Source organism: Polypterus senegalus, chromosome 3 (genome assembly GCF_016835505.1).
Source record: "Polypterus senegalus isolate Bchr_013 chromosome 3, ASM1683550v1, whole genome shotgun sequence".
NCBI lineage: Eukaryota > Metazoa > Chordata > Cladistia > Polypteriformes > Polypteridae > Polypterus > Polypterus senegalus.
The window spans coordinates 10,502,144-10,526,357 of record NC_053156.1 but is presented as its reverse complement, the minus strand read 5'-3'; the positions used below and the strand labels follow the sequence as shown (position 1 = coordinate 10,526,357).

General features: G+C 47.5%; 1 protein-coding gene across 2 annotated transcripts in view; it reads left to right on the top strand.

The window, feature by feature from the left end:
* Positions 1-24,214, top strand: part of LOC120524808 (low-density lipoprotein receptor-related protein 1-like) — a 114,680-nt gene that overhangs the window by 33,940 nt on the left and 56,526 nt on the right. The window contains exons 18-26 of one of the 2 annotated variants that reach the window (XM_039746563.1): positions 489-605; positions 689-769; positions 1,588-1,755; positions 1,845-2,027; positions 2,118-2,318; positions 10,150-10,395; positions 10,488-10,685; positions 10,775-10,979; positions 23,458-23,622. In XM_039746563.1, coding sequence (XP_039602497.1) covers positions 489-605; positions 689-769; positions 1,588-1,755; positions 1,845-2,027; positions 2,118-2,318; positions 10,150-10,395; positions 10,488-10,685; positions 10,775-10,979; positions 23,458-23,622 — 1,564 coding nt within the window. Of the gene's footprint in view, positions 1-488; positions 606-688; positions 770-1,587; positions 1,756-1,844; positions 2,028-2,117; positions 2,319-10,149; positions 10,396-10,487; positions 10,686-10,771; positions 10,980-23,457; positions 23,623-24,214 lie in introns of both variants that reach the window. The other variant, XM_039746562.1, reaches the window with a different exon arrangement.

Genomic DNA, 24,214 nt, shown 5'->3' with positions numbered 1-24,214 from the left:
TTTGTTGAGCAGACATTATCATCTCGAGATTGGTAAGGACTAACGTTTGACGTTTTTGAGAGAGAGAGAGAGAGAGATCAGAGCTACGTGTGTTTTAGCTGCTGATTGGCAGAGATGCCACTCACGACCACTTGCTCTTCTCCCCTCGCTCTCCCGTCAGAGCTGAACACGATCGGTTACAGTGGCAGCGTTTGACGTTCGAGCGTACCCAGAGATACCTTGCCAACTTTTGACGTTTTTGGCAAAGAGATCACAGCTCCTTTCTCACGAAACCAAAACTATTGTATGCGAAGAGGTCCTTGGATGTGAAATCTGTCAAAATCAATTCTTCTCAATACAAATTATTAATTTTTTTCTTGATATTTAAAGTTTGTCCTGTTTCACTCGGGCAGCCAGTGTATAATAGTTTGCAGATCCATGCTTAGACTGGCAGTGCCCGTCTGCCCCCACTGTGCTTAGACTAGTTATCCTTTTTGTATCCTCTCCAGCTCGGACATGCCCACCCAATCAATTTTCTTGTGCCAGCGGGCGCTGCATCCCCATTTCCTGGACCTGCGATCTTGATGACGACTGTGGCGACCGTTCCGATGAGTTTGTGTCCTGCGGTAAGTGACCCCATGCAGTTCCAGTGGTCCAGGCTGACCGGTGGACTTGTGATCTTATCTCATTCTTTCTCGATGTCCCACAGCCTATCCCACCTGCTTCCCACTGACTCAGTTCACCTGCAACAATGGCCGCTGCATCAACATCAACTGGCGCTGCGATAACGGTGAGTGAGAGACCCCCGGAGCCCCCTGCGGGCTTCTCTTTGATGTGTTCAGTGCAGGCCACTTCTGTCCAGGTGGCCACTGGTGATCTTCTGTGTCTTCTCTTTTATCTTGGCTCTTTGTTTGCCAGGTCTCCATTGCCCCCCTCTGTCTGACTCCATGATCTGCCCTTCCCTTTTTAATTCATTGCCCAGACTCTACCCGGGCTCTCATCCCCCCATTTGAGTTCCTTAATTTGCCCAGTACCCATACCCAGGGGGACTCCTTTTCTCAAGCTGTTCACTTACCCCGGGCCTACTGTTGGGTCATTTTCACCAAATTGGTTTCCTCACCCTGACCCCACTGCCCTCTTCACCCATTACATTACAGTTCCTCTTGGCTCCTCTTTGCTTTGTTTGTCCCACGTCCCCCCCCGGGCGCTGTCCCTTTTGTGTTTGTTTTGTCGACTCTCCTGTCTGCTTGGTTCTGTGTTTCAGAGAAGGATTGTTGGGACGGCTCAGATGAAATGACTTGTGCCACCCTTATCGGTTAGTGACTAGCTCTCAACGCGCCCTTGACCTTGCGCTCTAACCCAAGCTGGGCGGCCTGCTTCCTACTGTGACTAGCGGCCAGTGGCTTCGGCAGCTAAGCTCCCCTGGCCTGCTCTGCCCTGCCCTGCCATGCCCTGTGCCCCTGCCAACACTAACATACCCAGCTGCAGTGGCGTGTGCTGACCGTGCACAAACAGAGCTATGCAGACGGCAGTAGTGGTGGCAGGAGCTCGAGGTGTGCGCCTGCAGCCTTAAGGGCCCGTTCTCATGACGTGGTGGCTATTTTACAGACAACGACTGTGGTGACAACAGTGACGAGGCCGGCTGCAGCCACTCCTGCTCCAGTGCCCAGTTCAAGTGTAACAGTGGCCGCTGCATCCCAGAGCACTGGACCTGTGACGGGGACAATGACTGTGGGGACTACAGCGATGAGACCCACGCCAACTGCACCAACCTTGGTAGGTGATATTATACCTTAGGGGTTACGGCTGCGCGTCGGCCTTCCGTGGGAACCCCTCACTCGTGACTGCTTCTGTCTGCCCTGTAGCCACGCGCCCCCCCGGCGGCTGCCATGATGACGAGTTCCAGTGTCGCATGGATGCGCTGTGCATCCCAAAGAGGTGGCGCTGTGATGGGGACACAGACTGCATGGACCTGAGTGATGAGAAGAACTGCGAGGGGCAGACACCCACTTGTGACCCCAGCGTCAAGTTTGGTTGCAGGAACTCTGGTGAGTTGGCACCCTCTGCCTGTCGCTCAGACTTGGGGTTTTTTTTTTAGCTTGGTGCCCGCCTCATGCCTTCCTACTGCTTTTCCACAGCCAGGTGCATTAGCAAGGCGTGGGTTTGCGACGGAGACAATGACTGTGAAGACAGCTCGGACGAGGAGAACTGCGAGGCCCTGGTGTGCAAGCTGCCCTCTCACTCCTGTGCCAACAATTCCTCACTCTGCTTGCCACCGGAGAAGCTATGTGATGGCAACGCTGACTGTGCTGACGGCTCAGATGAGGGTGAACTTTGCGGTGAGTAGAAATGGCTGACGTGGCAAAAAAAAAAAAAAAATTATTTTTAATTTGTGGACAATTCACAATTTGTTTAATTATTTTAACATCGATATCACTTTCATCTATTCTTGAGAAAAATGAGACGGTTGTCTACATTTATGCAAACTGAATGTCATTCATACACATACAAAAACATCTACTGTGTGTGTGTGTGTGTGTGTGTGTGTGTGTGTGTGTGTGTATCAAGTCAAGTTGGGGAGCCTGCACTGGTACAGCGCATTGCCACACCCACCACAAGATGAAACAACTCGGGATCCCAGTTGGCAACCCCTCAGGCAGACACGCGGCCCATTCCCGCCATCAGGAAATGACCCTCTATCTGCCGCAGCCAGGTGTTACGTGGCGACCCCTTGGCCTGGTCCTGCCACTCGGGTCCCCAACAATAAGGATCTTATGATTTGGATCACCCTCGGGTAATCGTGCCACATGGCCGTAGTGCCGTCACTGACGTTTCCTCACAATGCAGGTCATGTGCCTCATTCAGGACTTCATGAGCAACACAAAGTCAAACCAGCGGGACCCAAGGATTCTCCATAGAGACACACATGGAGGAGTCCAGTCCACGTCACATCCATATAACAAGACAGGAATCACCAGGACTCTAACGAATTGGACCTTCATCCTTTATCAGAGATATCGGGAGCTCCACACACTCCTTTATAGTGACCTCATTTACCCCCCATGACCCCCCAATCTGTCTACTGACTTCATTGGAAGAGTCACCAGAGTCACATGAATGTCACTGCCAAGGTAAGTAAACCTCTAGTGAGGTTGACGCTCTCTCCACAGACAGACACGCTGCTGATGTGCCCAAGAGACCATTAAAGGCCTTGCTCTTTGGTTTTTATCAGGACCCTCACAAGCCCAGACACTCAGACCCCCAGCTCAATCTCTCGAGACTCCAAATCAGAGCCTTCATTGACTCTGCGAAGATCACAACATCGTCAGTAAAGTCAAGATCCGTGAATCTCTCTTCACCAACAGATGCCCCCCAGCCACTGGACCCCACGACTTTGCCCAATACCCAGTCCATGTGATCATTGAGCAGAGTAGGAGCAGAGCACGCCGCTGACGAACCCCACAATCAACTGGGAAAAACTCAGATGGTCTGCCTCCACTCTGCACAGCACTCACAGTACCAGTGTACAGGCCGGCCATGATATCCAGCAATCTCGAATTATATGCATTACATAGTGTGACCAAAAGGGGGCACCCCAGACCCCCAACTCCTGAGACAAGTGCACAAACCCAGTCGAGGGCACAAAGGCAGTGTATTTTAGGTTAGGGTTTATCCCTTTGCTAGCTGGGCTGGGCTCCAGCGGACCCCTCCAGGGCGACCCTACTCAGGAATAAGGGGGTTAGAAAGTGGCTGTCCATCCACGGGTTCTTTTTTCCAGACCGATTCACAAGCACCACACCATATTGTGTTTTTTCCTCCTCTGCCTCCCGTCTCCGACTCCCCGAGTGAGGTTAGTGGCCTCCCTCTAATCTTGGACCCGGGTGCACTTCCAGTGCCACATCCATCACGTGAAAGAAGCACTTCCGGGTCGCAGGGATGTCCTCTCTTGACTGCGCCCCCTGTTGGAACCCAGGGATCCTGACAGGGTTGCTTTTTCGTACTGCAAATCCAAGGCAACCCAGTGGGTGTCTGAACTGGGAAGCCGGCCGGAGGAGCACTGCCACCTTTTGTTCTGGGGGATGAATTGCATATCTACTAATAATTGTCCCTTCTGAGCTGAGCGGTACTGTGTTTCTTCAGAGAATCCTCAGGTACCGCTGGTCTGACTTTGTGTTTGAGTCCCGAATGAGGCACATGACCTGCATGCTGAGGGAGCGGAGCGTCTGTTACGCCATTACGGCCACGTGGCGCGATTACCCAAGGGTGAGCTGACTCGCAGGACCCTCGTTGTTGAGGACCTGAGCGGCTGGACCGGGCCTAGGGGGACGCCTACATAGCAGCCAGATAGGTGGTCATTTCTGGACTGCGTGTCTACCTAGGGGGGGTTGCCAGCTGGGATCCTGATGTGTTACGTCGTGTGGTGGGTGCGGCAACACGCTATACCAGTGCCCGCTCCCTGACCTGACCTGAGTGGATAGAAATGGCAGATCTTTCCGGCTGGGCTGTGCCTCCATTCTTGCACTCGTTCCATAACCGGGTAGAGTCTCATCCTCGAACCCACTTGGAAGAGCAGCCCACCCACTCCTGCACTTACTGTGCATGTAATGTACGAGTATGTGAAGTCGACTCTCTGACTCAGTCACTCATCAACATAAAGGTTTTTTCTCATTTAGCTGAAAAGCTGAAAATTGGCAGGATGGCACATAGCTGGTAGGTAGCAGGTGGGCAGACAGTAGGTGTCTGCTAAGAGGAGACGTTTTGATAGATCAGTATCTAGGGGTGACCTGCCTTCAAAATATAAAAACTAAATTCCTTCTAAAGCTCATAAACGCTTTAACTGATTTGGTCGAAATTTGGTGACGTTTTGGGAGTAAGAAAGCGTTTTTGTTGTGGGCGCTTTGGCGAGTTGGCTGCTCTTGGGCAGTACGTCCTTTGTTATCACCACCGAAAAATGGGACCTCCGCTTTATGCAACCAAAATCGAAGGACAGACGTTTGGTGAAACTCGAAGACGCAGTTGGCACGTTAGGTCCGCTGTACCCCCAAGTCGTCTTCAGCGTACTCAAACACACCAGTCTGACGGGGTGAGGTGACGGCGTCCCACTTGGATTGCTGAGTGGGCTTCTCAACGTAAACTTTGAAGATTTTTACGTTGGTGGTAAAATACATGGCGTGCCCCCCATTGCAGGTCAGATCACAATGTGCCGCTGTGCTCCGGTGCACACAACACAAACCCCTCAAGCCCCCCGTGATGCCAGTTTTAAACCAGGGGTTCTGCTTTTAAAAGTAAATGCCCCCCACCCTGTTTTGTTCAGTAATTTATACTTCTACCCTAATTAAGCGATCATAAAGGTGAATTTCGATTGACTGTTTTTAACATTCTTATTTTAACAGCAACAACACCACTTATTTCTACAGCACATTTTCGTACAAATGCTGGAGCTCAAAGTGCTTTACATAATGAAGAAAGAGAAGTTTATAAAAAATAAGATTAGGCAATGCTAAATAATAAAGAGTAAAGTAAGGTCTGATGGCCAGGGGGGAAAAAAAACAAAAAAAAAAAAAAACAAAATCTGAAGGGGCTTTGCGGCCACGAGACCACCCAGCCCCCCTAACATCAGTGATCTCAATCACTCTTCACCTGGAAGAATTAGACGAGGATGACGAAGGTCATGTGGAGCCTGTGGCCTTTAATCCATCAAAGGAGGGGAAGCAGAGTGCCCTGATCAGGTGGTGGGGGCGCAGATCGACCACCATAGAAACAAAAAAAAACAGAAAAGGAGCAGCAGAGAAAGTAGGGGATAGTAGGGAGTGTGGAGATTAGGATAAAAACGATAATTCAGTGCATATCCAGAATATCAGGGCTACACTAAAAATGAAGCTGTGAGGAGGCCATGTTACAATAACGGGTGTCTAAAGTGCTGCACCGTATCAGCCTGGCGACTTTCTACCGGTAAACTCGTATTGCAGATTTGAGGTGCCTAACAGCAGAAGGCCGCCCGCCCGCCTCACCACTTCTGTTAAATGTAGCTCTTGGAATTCTAAGCAGACCCTCATTTGAAGATCTAAGGTTACGATTTGGAGTGTAAGGTGAGAGGCATTCTGGGATACAGGACGGAGCAGATGATTGAAGGCTTTGTAAACCAGAAGCAGGATTTCAAAGTCAAATCTACGTTTTAAATATCTCTATTATATAAAAAAAAATCCTGGGATGAGACTTTTTTTTAAAAGTTTTTTTTCCCCCAAGTCCCGCCCTCCTCTCCACCATTTCCGTTTCACGGCCCGTTCCCACGGTCCTCTCTCAGCCCTCATTGGTGTGAATGCGTTTGTCAGACTCGCTTCCTGCACTCTCAGCTCTTATAAATTTTTTTGTTTTCCTCACTTTACTTTCCCAATTAAAGAAGACGTATTATGTCCAAATCCTGTTGAGGAATTTCATCCCGAAGGGTTATCAACGGGCAACCCTAGCACCGAGAAACGATGAAGTCAAACGATTGAACGTCAAAATTGTTGATTGGTAACACGGCAAATTAGTTAAATGCGTATCAACAGACTCTGCTGACACAGTTGGTGGTGATGGTGAGGAAGATGAAACATCAACTTACAATATGACGAAGAATATCTATAACCGTTAACACCGTTGGGTTTGCCACCACATTAATGACTGTAGAAAGAAGGACGTATCATAATGTTATTGTGTAAGTAACGTCTGAGCGGTGGGCTACAACAACATTTATTTCTGTCGCACATTTTCATACAAATAATGTTGCTCAAAGTGCTTTACATGATGAAGAAAAGAGAAATAAAAGACAAAGTAAGATTTAAAATAAGACACCACTAATTAACATAGAATAAGAGTAAAGTCCGATGGTCAGGGAGGACAGAAAAAAAACTCCAGATGGTTGGAGAAAAAAATACAATCTGCAGGGGTTCCAGGCCACGAGATTAGTTGTGTTCAAAATTCTGACAATTTACATTTTTACAGGCGACAAGAAAAGGTAATGTAGTCCATCTGACGTGAGACACCAAAGGAGATCTCGACATGCCAGTCGTATTAAAACGCTTACAGTTTCCCGTTAGAAGAGCTTTTACTAGGACAATTAACAAATCACAGGGACGGACATTCGACAAAGTCTTTTTATTTATTAGAGAGAAAGAAACGAAATTCAGTCACGGGCAGTTATACGTCGTCGCGATGAAAGTCCAAACACGGAATCAAAATTCAATGCGATAGTTTTTACAGAAGTTTTACAGTAAAAGTGTTAAGTTTAAAAAGTATTCATTGCGTGTTCATTTCAAAGCCAAACAGAACGAAAACGTATAAGACAACGAATACCTCGAACGCAACATGAAACATCATTTTCTTACGATTTATTACGTTCTACTATTTTTACTGTGGTTACTTACTTGCTGTAATGTCAAATAGTTAGTTCTGTTATGCATATGTAACAACTCCCATGAAAATTACAATCTGTTTAAATTTGACATCCGCTTCCCAATACACAAGTGGCAGAACTGCCAAGTGGCTAGTGCGTAGCGCCCGCTCTGGGGTTGGCGAGCGAAGCAAGCAGGAGGCAGAGCACCCTCGTTTTAATATAAAGTTTAAATAAAAATAAAATATATACTAAAATATTAACATAAAAAATACATTCTAAATTTGAAGTGCCAATAACAATAATAATAGCGCATAATAATGCTATTTCGATACACTAATGGCGAGCAGACCCCGGTGTAGCACAACGTCGACGAGAGCCCATCAGTCGGTGAGTTGCTCGTTCTTACTTTTCTCCTACGATTTTGGGTATACTTGGCGCTGTTGTTGAAAGACGTGCGTCGTCTTTGGGAACCCGTCGAGATCTTCGCGTCTTTAGCCACCTCGAGGAGGCAAAATGAATTTACCCCTCTAACCAGCAGGGGGTTGCACGCCGCCCGGGAATACGTTTGTCAGAGACTGCAGCTCTTCTTAAATAGCCTGCCTGAGTCGTCTTCCCATCTCCCTGTCGCCCGTGTTCATTTATGGCCTCAGTTACCCATTTTTTATTTTCTCGTATAGGGAAAGTATTGGAATTGTTCAAAAATTCAGTTTCGAGATTTGGATGTTTTAGACCTGCCCAAGTCTGAAAATAGCATTTTTGAAATTTTGTGAGCGAGTGTGTCAACACGATAATTTTGAGCTCGCCTTTACTTCGGTCAACCAAATTTTGCATGCAAATATTCGGTACGTAACGTCGATTTCCATCAACTGTTGGGCTATTCCCGATAACTAGAAGTGGCACTTTACCTTTTATTCAAGCAGTTGCAGACTCCGATTTATTCAACTTGACTTCTCTAATATTTGTTCAATATATTATTCATTTGATTGGATTTGTTGTTGATGGTTCTTTAATGTCCATAATATAAAAATATAATCCTTGTGCTGTGGTTTACTCCTCGAATATCCATCCCCATATCTGAGTATATGAGAAAGTCGAGGGTAGGGTTTAGGTCTGGAGACATCCTTGGCCAGTCTAGCACCTTCACCTTCAGTGGTCGTCTCGGAGGTTATCATGTTGGCATACTGCCCTGCGGCCCAGTTTCTTCTTCAGTATGTCGCAGTACATGCTGGCATTCACGGTTCCCTCAATGAACTGTAGCTCCCCAGTGCTGGCACTCATGCAGCCCCAAACCATGACGCTCCCACCACCGTGCTTGACTGTAGGTGAGACACACTTGTCTTTGTACTCCTCGCATGGTTGCCGCCACACACGCTTGACATCATCTGAACCAAATAAGTTGATCTTGGTCTCGTCAGTTCCAGTAATCCATGTCCTTAGTCTGCTTGTCTTTCTTGTGCATCATCTTTAGAAGAGGCTTCCTTCTGGGACGACAGCCATGCAGACCAATTTGATGCCGTGTGCGGCGGGCGTGTGGTCTGAGCACTGCCAGGCTGGCCTCTGCAGCAATGTTGGCAGCACTCGTACGTCTGTTTTCAAAAGACAACCTCTGGATATGACGCTGAGCACGGGCACCATGGCGAGGCCTGTTCTGAGTTGAGCCTGTCCTGTTAAACCTGTCACTGTATGGTCTCGGCCAGTCTCAGGATGTTGTCACTCTTCTTATAGCCTCTGCCATCTTTATGGAGAGCAACAATTCTTTTGTTCAGATCCTCAGAGAGTTCTTTGCCATGGGGTGCCATGTTGAACTTCCAGTGACCAGTATGAGAGAGTGTGAGAGTCAAATTTAACACACCTGAGACCTTCTAACACTCACGAGTCACATGACACTGGGGAGGGAGAATGGCGAATTGGGCACAATCTGGACATTTGTCACTTAGGGGTGGACTCGCTTTTGTTGCCAGCGGTTTAGACATTAATGTCTGTGTGTTGACTTATTTTGAGGGGACAGCATATTTACACTGTGATACAAGCTGTACACGGACTACTTGACATTGGGTCAGAGTGTCACATCTTCAGTGTTGTCCCATGAAAAGATAGAATCAAATATTTACAAAATGTGAGGGGTGGACTCACTTGTCTGAGATACTGTATATGCAAAATCTCAGATCACAACAACAAGCTAGTGGGACGAAAGTGAACGCCATTCCCAAACAGGCACTTCTCGGATAGAAGGTGTCCAGCAGGGACGAACGGAGCGTGCAGGGAATAAACGAGGAGAAAGTCGGCAGGACACGAGTGCAACACGCCGGTTAGTTTTTTTTTTTCTTTCGATAGCAGACGGGGTGAGAGAAGCCAAAGGAGGGACACCAGGTGGAAACGTTCATTCACCCAAGGTCTCTGTGTGTGTGTGTGTGTGTGTGTTTTATTATTTGTTTGATTAATGTGGCTTGAAGTAAAGCTCAAGTGAAAAGGGGGTCCGTGCTGTTTTAGCTATGTTTAGGACCCCCAATGGATTGACTGATTGCTCTAAAAGGGTATCGGTACTAACGGTGAGCTCACCAGTAGTGCTGAAAGGACGGCGTATAGTTTTGTAAATAGCTTATCATTTTTGTATTTTATTTCGTGCTGTACATTCTTATAATATGCAAATGTTTGGTTGTCTGTTTCTTGGTTTCAAGTAAAGAGAAAGTTTCTTCTTCTTTAAACTGAGTGGAAGGTCTGATTTGTTACGAGCCAAATGAGCTAAACGGTTGACAACAGCCGCTTACCTGTTGCGATTTCACTCTTCTCCACAGACCTCTGTGCACTGGGCAATGGCGGCTGCAGTCACAATTGCACTGTGGCACCCGGAGAAGGCATCGCTTGCTCTTGCCCCCTGGGTATGGAGTTGGGCCCGAACAACAAGACGTGCCAGATCCAGAGCTTCTGCGCCAAACACCTCAAGTGCAGTCAGCGCTGCGAGCAGGACAAGAACACGGTGAAGTGCTCCTGCTACGAAGGCTGGATTCTGGAGGCAGACCAGGAAAGCTGCAAGAGTACGGGTAGGTGGCAAACGCCAAGAGTGTGGGCAGCGTATTATCATTCTGCTCTGGAGTGTGTGTGTGTGTTGACTGTCATCGCTTTGTCTTATTAGATCCTTTCAAGCCCTTCATTATATTCTCTAATCGCCATGAGATCCGGCGCATTGACCTCTACAAGGGGGACTTCAGTGTCCTCGTGCCAGGACTGCGTAACACCATCGCTCTGGACTTCCACCTCAACCAGAGCTCTCTGTACTGGACTGATGTGGTGGAGGACAAGATCTACCGTGGCAAGCTCTCCGACAATGGCGGTAAGACCCCCGGGGAACATCTGGGACTTTATATTACAGCCCGAGGAGATTCAGTATCCTGATGTGGCTTTCGGTTTGTTTAACAGCAGCCCTTACGAGTTTTGAGGTGGTCATCCAGTATGGCCTGGCAACGCCAGAGGGTCTCGCGGTTGACTGGATTGCTGGAAACATTTATTGGGTGGAGAGCAACTTGGATCAGATTGAAGTGGCCAAGCTGGATGGCACCATGAGGAATACACTACTGGCCGGAGACATCGAACACCCGCGTGCCATCGCTCTTGATCCTCGCTATGGGTGAGTAGCCGCTCGGTCTTCCGTCCCAAGTCTGTAGAAAATGGAGTTTGGGGAAAACGGATGCCTTCTGAATGTCTGCCACGTGAAGTGAGAGATAGCAGAGGCCTCGGCGCCAGTGTGTCCTCGGTGAGAGGCGCTATACAAAGCAACATGGCAGTGATCTTACACACATGGGACAAGAAAAGTAATTTGGGACATTAATATGAACGAACCAGAAAGTTGCACAGTGTGGTGAAAAAGTCTTTGCCCCATTCCTGCTGTCCTCTCCTTTTGCGTGTTTTACTCAATGAATGGACTGAGACGTTTAGACAAAGTGCAGCATTAGAGAAATGGCACCGGAGGAGAACGCGTGTTAGAAATCACGACTTTCTTTATTCAAAGGAACGAAGTTTTGCAACACCCCTCTGTGAAAAAGTAACTGGCCCCGTACTTCCAATACGGGCTGGCAGCCCCTTTAGTGGCAGTAATCGCAACTAAGCACTTCTTAACGTTTGATCTCGGCCTTTCACACTTCTTTACTTGACATGCCCTGGTAAGTTTGCCAGCGTCAACTGCATGTTTCAGGCCCTCTCTGTTGGGTTCAAGTCAGGTCTCTTTTAAGATTAAGTTGTGGACGTGCTTTTGTATGGTGGCTCCTTGTCCCGCTGCGTAACCCAACGACGTGGACATCCTCCTTAAGAATAGTCTGGCCAAGTCCACAATTCTTGGTTCCTTCGATTATGACAGATCTTCAGAGCAGACCACACCAGCAACTCTGTGGTTTGCTGTACCTCTGATGTCCGGCTTGAAGTGGCAAGACGGACTTTCTGAGTTTTCACCCCCTTAACTCTGTCAAGTCTTTAGGTTCTGACGTCAATCCCAAATGGTGAGGTAGCCTTTAGGGAGAGCTGTGGTATTCCTCTGTTTATTAGCACTTTGGTCTATTTGCGCCTCATTAAATCAGCCCTGCACTCGGTACTGTGCGGCGCCTATCTGTGGACGCCCGCCGACGGCGTTTGGATACGTGAAATACCACGTAATGCATTGTTATCAGCTGCTCTTTTTCCAGTGAAGCAAACGCAACAAAGGTCTTCCTGAATGCGTCCTTACTGGTTTTCTGAATGCTTTACTGGAACGCGGTCAACTTGGGTGTGATGTCATTCCCAACTTGGACATCAGTGGAGCACAGCATTTCTAATGGGATCTCCGTCGCCCAGATCGTTGACTCCTCTTATCACTGAGGGCGTTGACATACGCGCCGATAGCCCGGTTATTCACAGAAAGCTGATTTCTAAATTGCCGTGTAAGCTCTTATGCTGGTGAGAGACGTCCGCGAGTAACCCCATTTATTTGTCCATGTAAACCCTTAGCCAGGTTGCTGCCTCGTCTTTCGGCTGCTCCCATTAGGGGTCGCCACAGCGGATCATCTTCATCCATATCTTCCTGTCATTGTCATCTTGTTCTGTCACTCCCATCACCTGCATGTCCTCTCTCACCACATCCATAAACCTTCTCTTAGGTCTTCCTCTTCCCTCACAGCTCTATCCTTAGCACCCTTCTCCCAGTATACCCAGCATCTCTCCAAACCAACACAATCTCACCTCTCTGACTTGGTCTCCCAACCGTCCCACCTGAGCTGACCCTCTAATGACCTCATTTGTAATCCTGTCCATTCTCGTCACACCCAATGCCAATCTTAGCATCTTTAATTCTGCCACCTCCAGCTCTGTCACCTGTGCCACCGTCACCAGCTCATATAACACAGCTGGTCTCACTACCGTCCTGTAGACCTTCCCTTTCACTCTCGCTGATACCCGTCTGTCACCAATCACTCCTGACACTCTTCTCCACCCTGCCTGCACTCTCTTCTTCACCTCTCTTCCACACTCCCCATTACTCTGTACTGTTGACCCCAAGTATTTAAACTCCTCCACCTTTGCCAACTCTACTCCCCTCATCCTCACCATTCCACTGACCTCCCTCTCATTCACACACATGTATTCTGTCTTGGTGGTCCTACTGACCTTCATTCCTCTCTTCTCCTCTCATATCTCCACCTCTCCAGGGTCTCCTCATCCTGCTCCCTACTCTCACCACAGATCACATCAGCAGACATCACAGTCCACGGGGACTCCTGTCTAATCTTGCCTGTCCATCACCATTGACAATAAGAAAGGGCTCAGAGCCGATCCCTGATGTAATCCCACCTTCGTCACTCCCACCGCAGACCTCCATACGGTCACACTCCCCTCATTCATATCCTGTTACTCTTATGTACTTCTCTGCAACCCCCCCAAAATCGGTGCAGAATCATCTGAGAATTCCTTTAGGTGACCTGACCTGCTGGTATTATTGGTAGTCAGGTGTGGACAGAGTGAAGGTGACAGGCCTGTCCCCTTGTGCTGCTCACACAGTCCTCGAGTCTCACAAACCGACACACAGCCCTCCATCAGGACCCCACCAGCAGATCTCTGAACCTGCGCCTTTTAACAGGGATGATGGCTGGATGGTCCTGAAGACGCTGCAGAAGTCAGAAGGCTTGTGGAGCAGAGAGATGATTGCAGCCTGCACTCCAGTCTTTGTCCGGGTTGCTCCCTTTTCCTCGGTCTTCTGTGTGCCTGTAAACTGACTCGCTGCTCCAAAAGGCTGGGGGTCATCCAGGGGTTTCTTGGCACCACAGAGATTTTGTCCTGGCGACTCTCCCATCATTCTTGTGTCTTTTTTTTTTTTATTGTGGAGGCCTTTGGTACTACTATAGGGCGTTGTGCCGTGTCGGCCACTATGGATGTAGTGAGACGTCAAGTGACATGACCCCTTTGATTGGCTAACAGAACTGAGATTACAATTCGCAGGCGTTCGTGGCGACTCAGGCCCCGGGGTGTAATCATCTTAATGAAATACGTTTAGCCTGAACAAGGAGCTTGCGTATTGCAATCAGCCAATCACAGGGGTCATTTTGCTCGATTTGACTTCATTGAACCACATTGGGGCGTCCTGAACGCCGAGCCGAGGCTGGAAAGGCCTGCAGTCCTTCGGGTGTTCTTGTGGGGGACCCTCTGTGACCCCTCGAGTAGTTCGTCTCTGAGCTCATTTTTGGCAGGCCGGCCTTTTCTGGGCAGGTTCCCCTCCGTTCTGAAGACCCCCTTTTGAGATAATGGCCTACACGCAGAGGCCTTTTACTTGGCTTTGTCACTTTTTGCTGTTTTTTTTGCTCATCTCTTCTGGGATTTTTTTTTTTTTGGCTTGAGGCCTGGTGTGCTTCTAGAAACTTCAGTCAAAACGATTACTTACGGCGAGGTGTAGATGAACAGGGCTGACCGAGTCACGTGACTAATGAACTTTGGTCTGTTGTGCGAGGGAGTAACTCGTGGGGCCATGCAGGTGTTCATAACGTTATGACTTAAGTACACAAAGTAGCAATTTAGACGGGCGGTCTTCTGTTTCCTCTGCTCCTTTGATCTAAGGTTACATTTTGTTAAAAGATCTGCGGCCATTCGCTCTGACAAGGAATTCTGGAAGGGGAAAACACTGGAAATAAATGAGGTCAGAGGAATGGAAGTCAGCATCTGGGGGGCCCACAGCTGGTTCAGTGAGCCATGATGGTGTTGAAAACTGAGCTGAAGCCAATGAAGGGCATCCTGGCATATGCTGTAGGTGTCCAGATGACGTGGCACCTTCAGCGGTTAAAGCTTAGTGCAGCCTGGTAGCACAGAGTTGGCGTTCCTGTCTCACATCGCCAACTATGTGAGGTTGGCTTGTTTTCTCCGGCCATTAGTGAGTTTGAATACTGGAAATGTGTTGGCAATATTTCTTAATTAAGAAAAGGAGTAAAGAACACCCATCCCCAGTCCAAGCCCCCCGGTGAAGACCACCACCAGATCACACTGGCTATTACAAAGATATTTAGCAAAGAACTTACAGTAAATGTGGCCGAAGTGGTCTGTTGAGTGAGCAGCAACAATCAATTAATCGTTAACTTGGTGGGTGGGGCCAAAACTCTGCAGTCACTTCCGGCCCCTCAGGGCACCCCCTGATTTTGCTGAATAGTCCGTGTTCATCCTCATCCTCCTAATCATCCATCCAATATTTTCATCCTCATTTTAGCCACTGAAACGCTGCCAGGGCACATCACTTTGTCAGGTTTCCTTTCTCTGCACCTTCTTCTGAGTGGCTGAGCTGTGGAGAGCTTTGCCAATGTGCCTCATCGTGCCTGTGTGCCATAGTTGACTCTTTTTTTTTCAGCTGGCATCTTCTGTGCTTACTGAGTCTTCCTATTGGTCAGTATCCAGACCACTTCTAGTGCTGCTTCGTCAGCCCCTCCTTTCGCAAAATTACTGAATCCCCCTTGAAAGTCGTGCCCGCTCTCTGGATTTCATGAGGTACACACACATTCACCCTGTAAGTATTGTATCCACTGCCCAAATATTCTGTCTGTTTATTTATAAAGCAAAGTAAGTAATTTATCAAAAGTATACTTCTAAAAAAAAAAAATAAATAAAAGCTGGCACAATGGGGCTGGCATTAGTATTTAAACCCCCAGGTCTTTTGGGCTGCGTCTGTGCCAGCTCTACCCATGGCTCGGTGATCCTGTGCTGATTTTCTTGAGGTCATTTGTGTTGGTTGGATGGCACCACAGGTCTGCTACAGGACCCTAATGGGCTTGAGACGAGGGCTTTTGAGTGGGCATTGAGTTTTGTTAGGTTTTGAGCCAGCCTGGTGGTGCCAAGGCCTTGAGGGCGCCATTGTGTTCGAAGGTGCGCCTCACTTTGCCAGGTGCTCTTCCAGTGTTTCCCTGTGGTTTAGCTGTCTGTCCATCCATCCACTTGTAATGCGTTATTCTGGCGCCACTGTACTTCTCTGTTAGGGGGGAGTTTATTGAGGTATGGCCAGTGCTGAGTCTACGCCATACCTGGCACTTGGGTTTGACCGCAAACCTTTTTTCTAAGAGTTTTGATTTTCCTAAGAAGTTATCTGAGAGCTCAAATTTCGTGGGGTGCCCTAACGTTGGCACAGAGCTTTTTCCTTTTTTTCACTGTACATTTGTACAAAACAAAACACTAATGTGTCATCATGAACTTGACGTCTCTTGGTGATCAGCTCATCTTCTGCTCACTTCACTGCTGACAGTGACGGACATTTTAAGCCGGGGTTGATCCACACTTTTGCCTGCCACTGTAATTACCTGGAGGTGGTCCTCTGCTCAGACTTAGCAGGTTTAATTCTCCGAGTCACAGTAGGACATGTCCTTAGCTCCCATGATGCACCTGTGCACATGGTCAAATGCTGCTCTGTCTGTCTCGTAGCGTGGTGACCAGAACTACACAGAGGACTCCAGGGGTGCCATCTGTAGGGTGGCAGGGCGACCGGGCAGGTCAGAGCAACTAGAGGCCAGTAAGCTTAATGTGCATCAGAGGAAAATTAATGGAAGGAATTATTAAGGAGAAGACTGGGCAACACCTGGCAAGGACAGGAGTTATTAGGAACAGCCAGCGTGGGGTCAAAAGAGGGAGGTCGTGTTTTACTAACAGGCTGGAATTCAATGAGGAAGAAACAAAAGGATACGACCAGAGAGGAGCAGATGATGTTATTGATCTGGAGAGCATTTGATAAGGTGCCACATGAGAGGTGGGCATCAAACTAACAGAAGTGGCAGTGCAGGGTGATGTTTTTAGATGGGGGCTCAGACACAGGAAGCAGAGGGTGATGGGGTGAAGAACCTCATCAGAACTGGGTGACATGAAGAGTGGTGACCAGCAGGGGGCAGTGCGGGGGCTGCTGCTCTTTTTATTTTCTCGTATATGAAGATTAGGGAAAGTATTGGAATGTGATTTCAAGATATTGATGAATCTCGACATTTTAGACCTCCTTGAGTCCGAAAATACCTTTTATGGAATTATCTGTCTGTCTGTCTGTCTGCGTGTGTGTCTGTAAACATGATAACTTGAGCTTCAGTATTAAGGTACAAAACGTCGATTTCTATCAACTTCTGAGCTCTTTCCGCTAACCGGTGGTGGTCCTTTACCTGAAGCGTTTCCCCAAAAATATTACAAATGTCTTCATTTCACATCCTATTATGGTAAAGCACCACATTCTAAGCAGTTTTTGCCCCTTTACATTTTTTCCCCCAAACATGACCAGTTTTTCAGGAGAATCCCAGTTTCCGTTTGATGTTCAAATGGTGACACATACAGTGGCTTGCAAAAATATTCGGCCCCCTTGAACTTTTCCACATTTTGTCACATTACAGCCACAAACATGAATCAGTTTTATTGGAATTCCACGTGAAAGACCAACACAAAGTGGTGTACACGTGAGAAGTGGAATGAAAATCATACACGACTCCAAACATTTTTTACAAATAAATAACTGCAAACTGGGGTGTGCGTAATTATTCAGCCCCCTGAGTCAATACTTTGTAGAACCACCACAATTACAGCTGCCAGTCTTTTAGGGTTTGTCTCTACCAGCTTTGCACATCTAGAGACTGAAATCCTTGCCCATTCTTCTTTGCAAAACAACTCCAGCTCAGTCAGATTAGATGGACAGCAGTTTTCAGATCTTGCCACAGATTCTCGATTGGATTTAGATCTGGACTTTGACTGGGCCATTCTAACACATGGATATGTTTTGTTTTAAACCATTCCATTGTTGCCCTGGCTTTATGTTTAGGGTCGTTGTCCTGCTGGAAGGTGAACCTCCGCCCCAGTCTCAAGTCTTTTGCAGACTCCAAGAGGTTTTCTTCCAAGATTGCCCTTTATTTGGCTCCATCCATCTTCCCGTCAACTCTGACCAGCTTCCCTGTCCCTGCTGAAGAGAAGCACCCCCAGAGCATGATGCTGCCACCACCATGTTTGACAGTGGGGATGGTGTGTTCAGAGTGATGTGCAGTGTTAGTTTTCCGCCACACATAGCGCTTTGCATTTTGGCCAAAAAGTCTGACCAGAGCACCTTCTTCCACATTTGCTGTGTCCCCCACATGGCTTGTGGCAAACTGCAAACGGACTTCTTATGGTTTTCTGTTAACAATGGCTTTCTTCTTGCCACTCTTCCATAAAGGCCAACTTTGTGCAGTGCACGACTAATAGTTGTCCTATGGACAGATTCCCCCACCTGAGCTCGTCCAGAGTCACCGTGGGCCTCTTGGCTGCATTTCTGATCAGCGCTCTCCTTGTTCGGCCTGTGAGTTTAGGTGGACGGCCTTGTCTTGGTAGGTTTACAGTTGTGCCATACTCCTTCCATTTCTGAATGATTGCTTGAACAGTGCTCCGTGGGATGTTCAAGGCTTTGGAAATCTTTTTGTAGCCTAAGCCTGCTTTAAATTTCTCAATAACTTTATCCCTGACCTGTCTGGTGTGTTCTTTGGACTTCATGGTGTTGTTGCTCCCAATATTCTCTTAGACAACCTCTGAGGCCGTCACAGAGCAGCTGTATTTGTACTGACATTAGATGACACACAGGCGCACTCTATGTAGTCATTAGCACTCATCAGGCAATGTCTACGGGCAACTGAGGGGGCTGAAGAATTACGCACACCCCACTCTGCAGTTATTTATTTGTAAAAAATGTTTGGAGTCACGTATGATTTTCGTTCCACTTCTCACGCGTACACCACTTTGTATTGGTCTTTCACGTGGAATTCCAATGAAATTGATTCATGTTTGTGGCTGTAATGTGACAAAAAGTGGAAACACAAGCCACTGTACCTACATATTTGAGAACGTTTTTGCTTTACGTAAATGAAATTTTATGTGCTACACGACACGCGTTACTGCTGCAATGTTTGACCCCCACGTCCGCTCACTGAATTGTTTGCTAAAATAAAATTATCGTGGCAAAGTTTTTACTTTTCTAATAATTGTTCAGTTTATTATTAATTTGATTGGATTTGTCGTTGATGGTCCTTTAATGTCCATCATATAAAAAATAGAATCCTTGTCTTGCGGTTAACTTCTCAAATATCCATCCCCATATCTGAGAATACGAGAAAGTCGAGAGGAGCACACGCACGATTTGTAATATTTATAAACGATTTAGATTGGAATGTCAGTGACAAGCTGGTGATGTTGGCAGGTGATATCAAGATGGGTGGACTGGCAGATAATCGAGAATCCATTGAGTCATCACAGAGGGACTTGGACAGCAGACATGATTTGGACAGTTTTGTGGGAGATGAAATTTAATGTCAGTAAATGTGAAGAACTACATGGAGGAAGTAATGAGAAGTGAAGCAAAATGACACCTTTTATTGGCCAACACCCTAGTAATGGAGGACGTCAACATGTGAGGCGTGAATACACAGTGGGGGGCCTGACAATCGAGAGTCCACCTTATGAGAAGGACTTGGGAGTCGTAGTGGATATCAACTTCCACACAGTGTTCACAAGCCATGAAGAAGACTAACAGACTGTCAGGTTATATAGCGCCTTGATGTGTGGAGTACAAGTCACAGGAGGTTCTGCTCAGGCTTTATAACACACTGGTGAGGCCTCATCTGGAGTCCTGTGGTCAGTTGATGACTCCATAAAGACACAGCAGCACTGGAGGAGGTCCAGAGAAGAGCGACGAGGCTGATTGAGTGACTGCAGGGGACGAGTTATGAGGAGAAATCGATGGAGTTGAGACTTGTAACCCTTGAATGTCAGTAAATGTAAAGAATTACACATAGGAAGTCAAAATGTGAGGGTCGAATACACAATGGGGGTCTGAAAATGGAGAGACCACCTAATGAGAAGGATTTAGCAGTCATAGTGGACTCTAAGCTATCGACTGGCAGACAAGCCATTAAGAAGGCTAACAGAATGTCAGGTTATATAGCGCCTTGATGTGTGGAGTTCATGTCACAGGAGGTTTTATAACACACTGGTGAGGCCTCATCTGGAGTCCTGGGGTCAGTTGATGACTCCATAAAGACTCAGCAGAACTGGAGAAAGTCCAGAGGAGAGCGACGAGGCTGATTGAGGCTACAGGGGGTGAGTCGTCTTCTCATCCTGCCCCCTACTATCGCTACGGATCAGAATGTCATCAGCAAACATCACAGTCCATGGAGACTCCTGTCTAATCTCGTCTGTCAGCCTGTCCACCACCATTACAAATAAGAAAAGGCTCAGAGCCGATCCCTGATGTAATCCCATCTCCGTCACTCCCACCGCAGACCTCACCACGGTCACACTTCCCTCGTACGTATCCGTTCGTTGTCTTACTGACATATCAATAAAAGATTTGGGGGGATACAGCAATATGTTGTAAAGGCAAAATATTTTAAAAGTTTTCATCAAAAAAAGAACATCTGTAAGGACGCGAGTCTCAGGTGGCGACACTTTCATTTAAATGAAATGCTGGGTAGACAGGAAGAGGCGGGTCCAGGTGGACGGAAACCATAAGTGACATCACAGGTGGAGGGGCTGTCAGTCTTCTGATCTGCAGAGGGAGGAGTTTGAATACCGAGCCGCCGTGTGGATTGACGAGGAATTCCCGCCACCACCACCACCAAAGCCTTTAAGGTAGGGGTGTCCAGCCCTGGTCCTGGTGGGCTGCAGTGGCTGCAGGTTTTCATTCTCACCCTTTTCCCTTCATTTTCATGGCCCTGTTTTTAAGGATTCAGTCCTCTGATTGGATTTGTTTCTTCATTAAATGGCAGCCAATCAGAAATGAGACGCGAGATGAGCCGATAGGTGACCAGCTAAGCTGGAACGTCAAACTCCAGCCAATTTAATTCCAACCAGATCCTTAATCAGGCCGTGGCGGCCCCTCTTCCAATATGTTCCAGATATCTATCTATCTATTATATAGTGCCTTTCACTTCTATCTATCAATCTATCTATCTATTATATAGTGCCTTTCACTTCTATCTATCAATCTATCTATCTATTATATAGTGCCTTTCACTTCTATCTATCAATCTATCTATCTATTATAGTGCCTTTCACTTCTATCTATCAATCTATCTATCTATTATATAGTTCCTTTCACTTCTATCTATCAATCTATCTATCTATCTATTATATAGTGCCTTTCACTTCTATCTATCTATCTATTATATAGTGCCTTTCATCTATCTATCTATTTATCTATTATATAGTGCCTTTCATATCTATCTATCTATCTATTATATAGTGCCTTTCACTTCTATCTATCAATCTATCTATCTATTATAGTGCCTTTCACTTCTATCTATCAATCTATCTATCTATTAATAGTGCCTTTCACTTCTATCTATCTATCTATTATATAGTGCCTTTCATCTATCTATCTATCTATCTATCTATCTATCTATCATATAGTGCCTTCCACATCTATTATCCACCCCACTATATCCTAACTACAGGGTCACGGGGGGTCTGCTGGAGCCAATCCCTGACAACACAGGGCGCAAGGCAGGAAACACACCCTGGGCAGGGCGCCAGCCCACCACAGTAGTTAATGATATATTTAAAAGTAAAGTTGAACAAATCGGACTCTGCAGCTGTGTGAATAAAAAAATTTGCCACAATGATTTTATTTTGGCAAACAGTTCAGGCAAACGACTACTTTCAGGAAACGGAAGGCGGTCACAAGTGGCTAGAGACTTTAGTAACATGTATGGCGTCACACTTGGACACAATCTCATTTACGTGAAGCAAAAACGTTCTCAAATATGTAGGTTTGTGTCACCATTTGAACATCAGATGGAAAATGGCGATTCTCTCAAAAACCGTCCGTTTATGGGGGGAAAAAAATGTAAAAGTGGCAAAAACTGCTTCGAATGTGGTGCTTTAATATAATAGGACTAGCCGACCTGCGGCGTAGCATACACCACATAATCATTCATTGATGGGTGAACACTTCCTGAAAGACACAGTTCAGCAATCTTCTGTTCAGCATCGCGATAGGGCGGCGGCCATCACTCCGGGTTCGGTGTCGGTCTAACAAAGGAAAAAAAGAAGGGGTACGGAAACAACAGGGAGAACAGAAGCTTGTGGGGACAAACAAAGACGGCAGCAATGAGAGAGACCTGTTAGCAAAGCAAAGCAGCCGGGACCGAGAAAATCAATGAAAAGTCAACGTGGCTCAGAGGTGCATGTGGACTGTAGCAGAGACCACAGCGACTGAGGATGTGTTGGGGGCGGGCACGTGAGCAGGCAGTGCGCATGCCTCGAGAGCGAGGGTTACAGTTGGCGGGCAGGTGGCGCAGTGCTAGCGCTGCTGCCTCGCAGTTAGGAGACCTGTGGTTTGCTTCCTGGGTCCTCCCTGCGTGGAGTTTGCATGTCCTCCCCGCGTCTGCGCGGGTTTCCTCCCAGAGTCCAAAGACATGCAGGTCAGGTGGATTGGCGATTCTAACTTGGCCCATGTGTGTGCTTGGTGTGTGGGTGTGTTTGTGTGTGTCTTGTGGTGGGTTGGCACTCTGCCCGGGATTGGTTCCTGCCTTGTGCCCTGTGTTGGCTGGGATTGGCTCCAGCAGACCCCCGTGACCCTGTGTTCGGATTCAGCGGGTTAGACAATGGATGGATGGATATATAGATGTGAAATGAAGACATTTGTAATATTTTTGGGGAAACGCTTCAGGTAAAGGACCACCACCGGTTAGCGGAAAGAGCTCAGAACTTGATAGAAATCGACGTTTTGTACCTTAATACTGGTATGCAAAATTTGGTTGACCAAAGTGAACGCGAACTCGGGTTGACGTGTTGACGTGTTTATACACGGACAGACAGACAGACAGACAGAGAGATACACAGAGAGACAAACATAGACACAAACAGAGAGAGAGAGAGAGAGAGGGACAGACAAAGACGGACATAGACAGACAGACAGACAGAGAGAGTGACAGAGACACACACACACACACACAGACACACAGACCGACAGACAGACACATAGAGGGACGCACAGAGAGACAAACATAGACAGACACAGAGAGAGAGAGGGACAGACAAAGACGGACATAGACGGACAGACAGAGAGGGACAGACAAAGACGGACATAGACGGACAGACAGAGAGAGAGACAGAATTCCATTAATTGGTATTTTCAGACTCAGGGAGGTCTAAAACGACTCCAGAACTTTCCCTAAACTTCGTATACGATAAAGTAACGAAAACAAAGTGTGTTCTGTGTCCAAGCGCAGATGTAAGCGAAGCACAGGGAGCCCCCATTGTGCACGTGTTTAAGAAGCAGAAGGCTGCCCGGTTTACTCCCAGCAGCACCAGTTACAGGGGGGCCGGTCATGGAGGTGATGTGTAAAATACGGCCGCCCTGCATCACGGTTGACCCTTCAGTCGTGGGGGGCTGACCAGGCTTGAAGAGGGAGAGAGAGACTGGAGAGTGTGTGTGTGTGTGTGTGTGCGCGTGCGCAGCCTCAGGATGGTCTTCTCATTGATCGGCCAGGGTGATGAAGACGAGGATTGCGGCTGTGCCTTTCTTTCAGTGATGGATTCCCGTCCTCGCCAGCGTAGTTCTGCTTGACTTCTGCTCCTTCCTTGAGAGTCGCCTTATCACAGAAATGTTCTTTCTCTTTTCCCAGGATCTTGTTCTGGACAGACTGGGATGCCAACCTTCCTCGAATTGAGGCAGCGTCCATGAGTGGCGAGGGCCGACGCACCATCCACAAGGAGACAGGCCATGGAGGCTGGCCCAATGGCCTGACAGTGGACTACCTGGAGCTGCGCATCCTGTGGATCGACGCCCGGTAATTCAGCGGCATCTTCACAGTATTGTGTGGCAGGGACTGCATTGTGCTGGCATTGCCCTGTGTGTGTGGGCACAGTAAGATTGTGCACACCTCTTCATGGCATTGTCATAATAATAATAATTTTTCACATTTATATAGCACCTTTCTCACTAATCAAAGCCCTTCAGTGAGTGGGCAGCCACTTCATCTACCACTAATGTGCAGGATGATGCCACGGCAGTCATTTTGATGCCAATCTGCTCACCACACATGAGCCGTTAGGTGGTGAAGTGGTGAGAGACAGTAAGCCAATTAGAGGCAGGGGATGATCAGAGGGCCAGAATGACCAGGCCATGGTGGGCAGTTTAGCCAGGGCATCGAGGTACCCCCTTACTCTTTACCAAGGACACCCAGGGATCTTTAAATGGTCACAGAGAGTCAGGACCTCGGGTTTACAACTCACTATGTCCACGTCACTGCACTGGTGGCATTGGGCTCCACGTTCAGACGCCCCCTGCTGGCTTCACCAACACCAGTGTGTGCTTCAGTGTGCCATGTGCAGGGGGTCCGCTTCATAGTGGGCTATTGAGAGGGTGGTCATCACCTTATG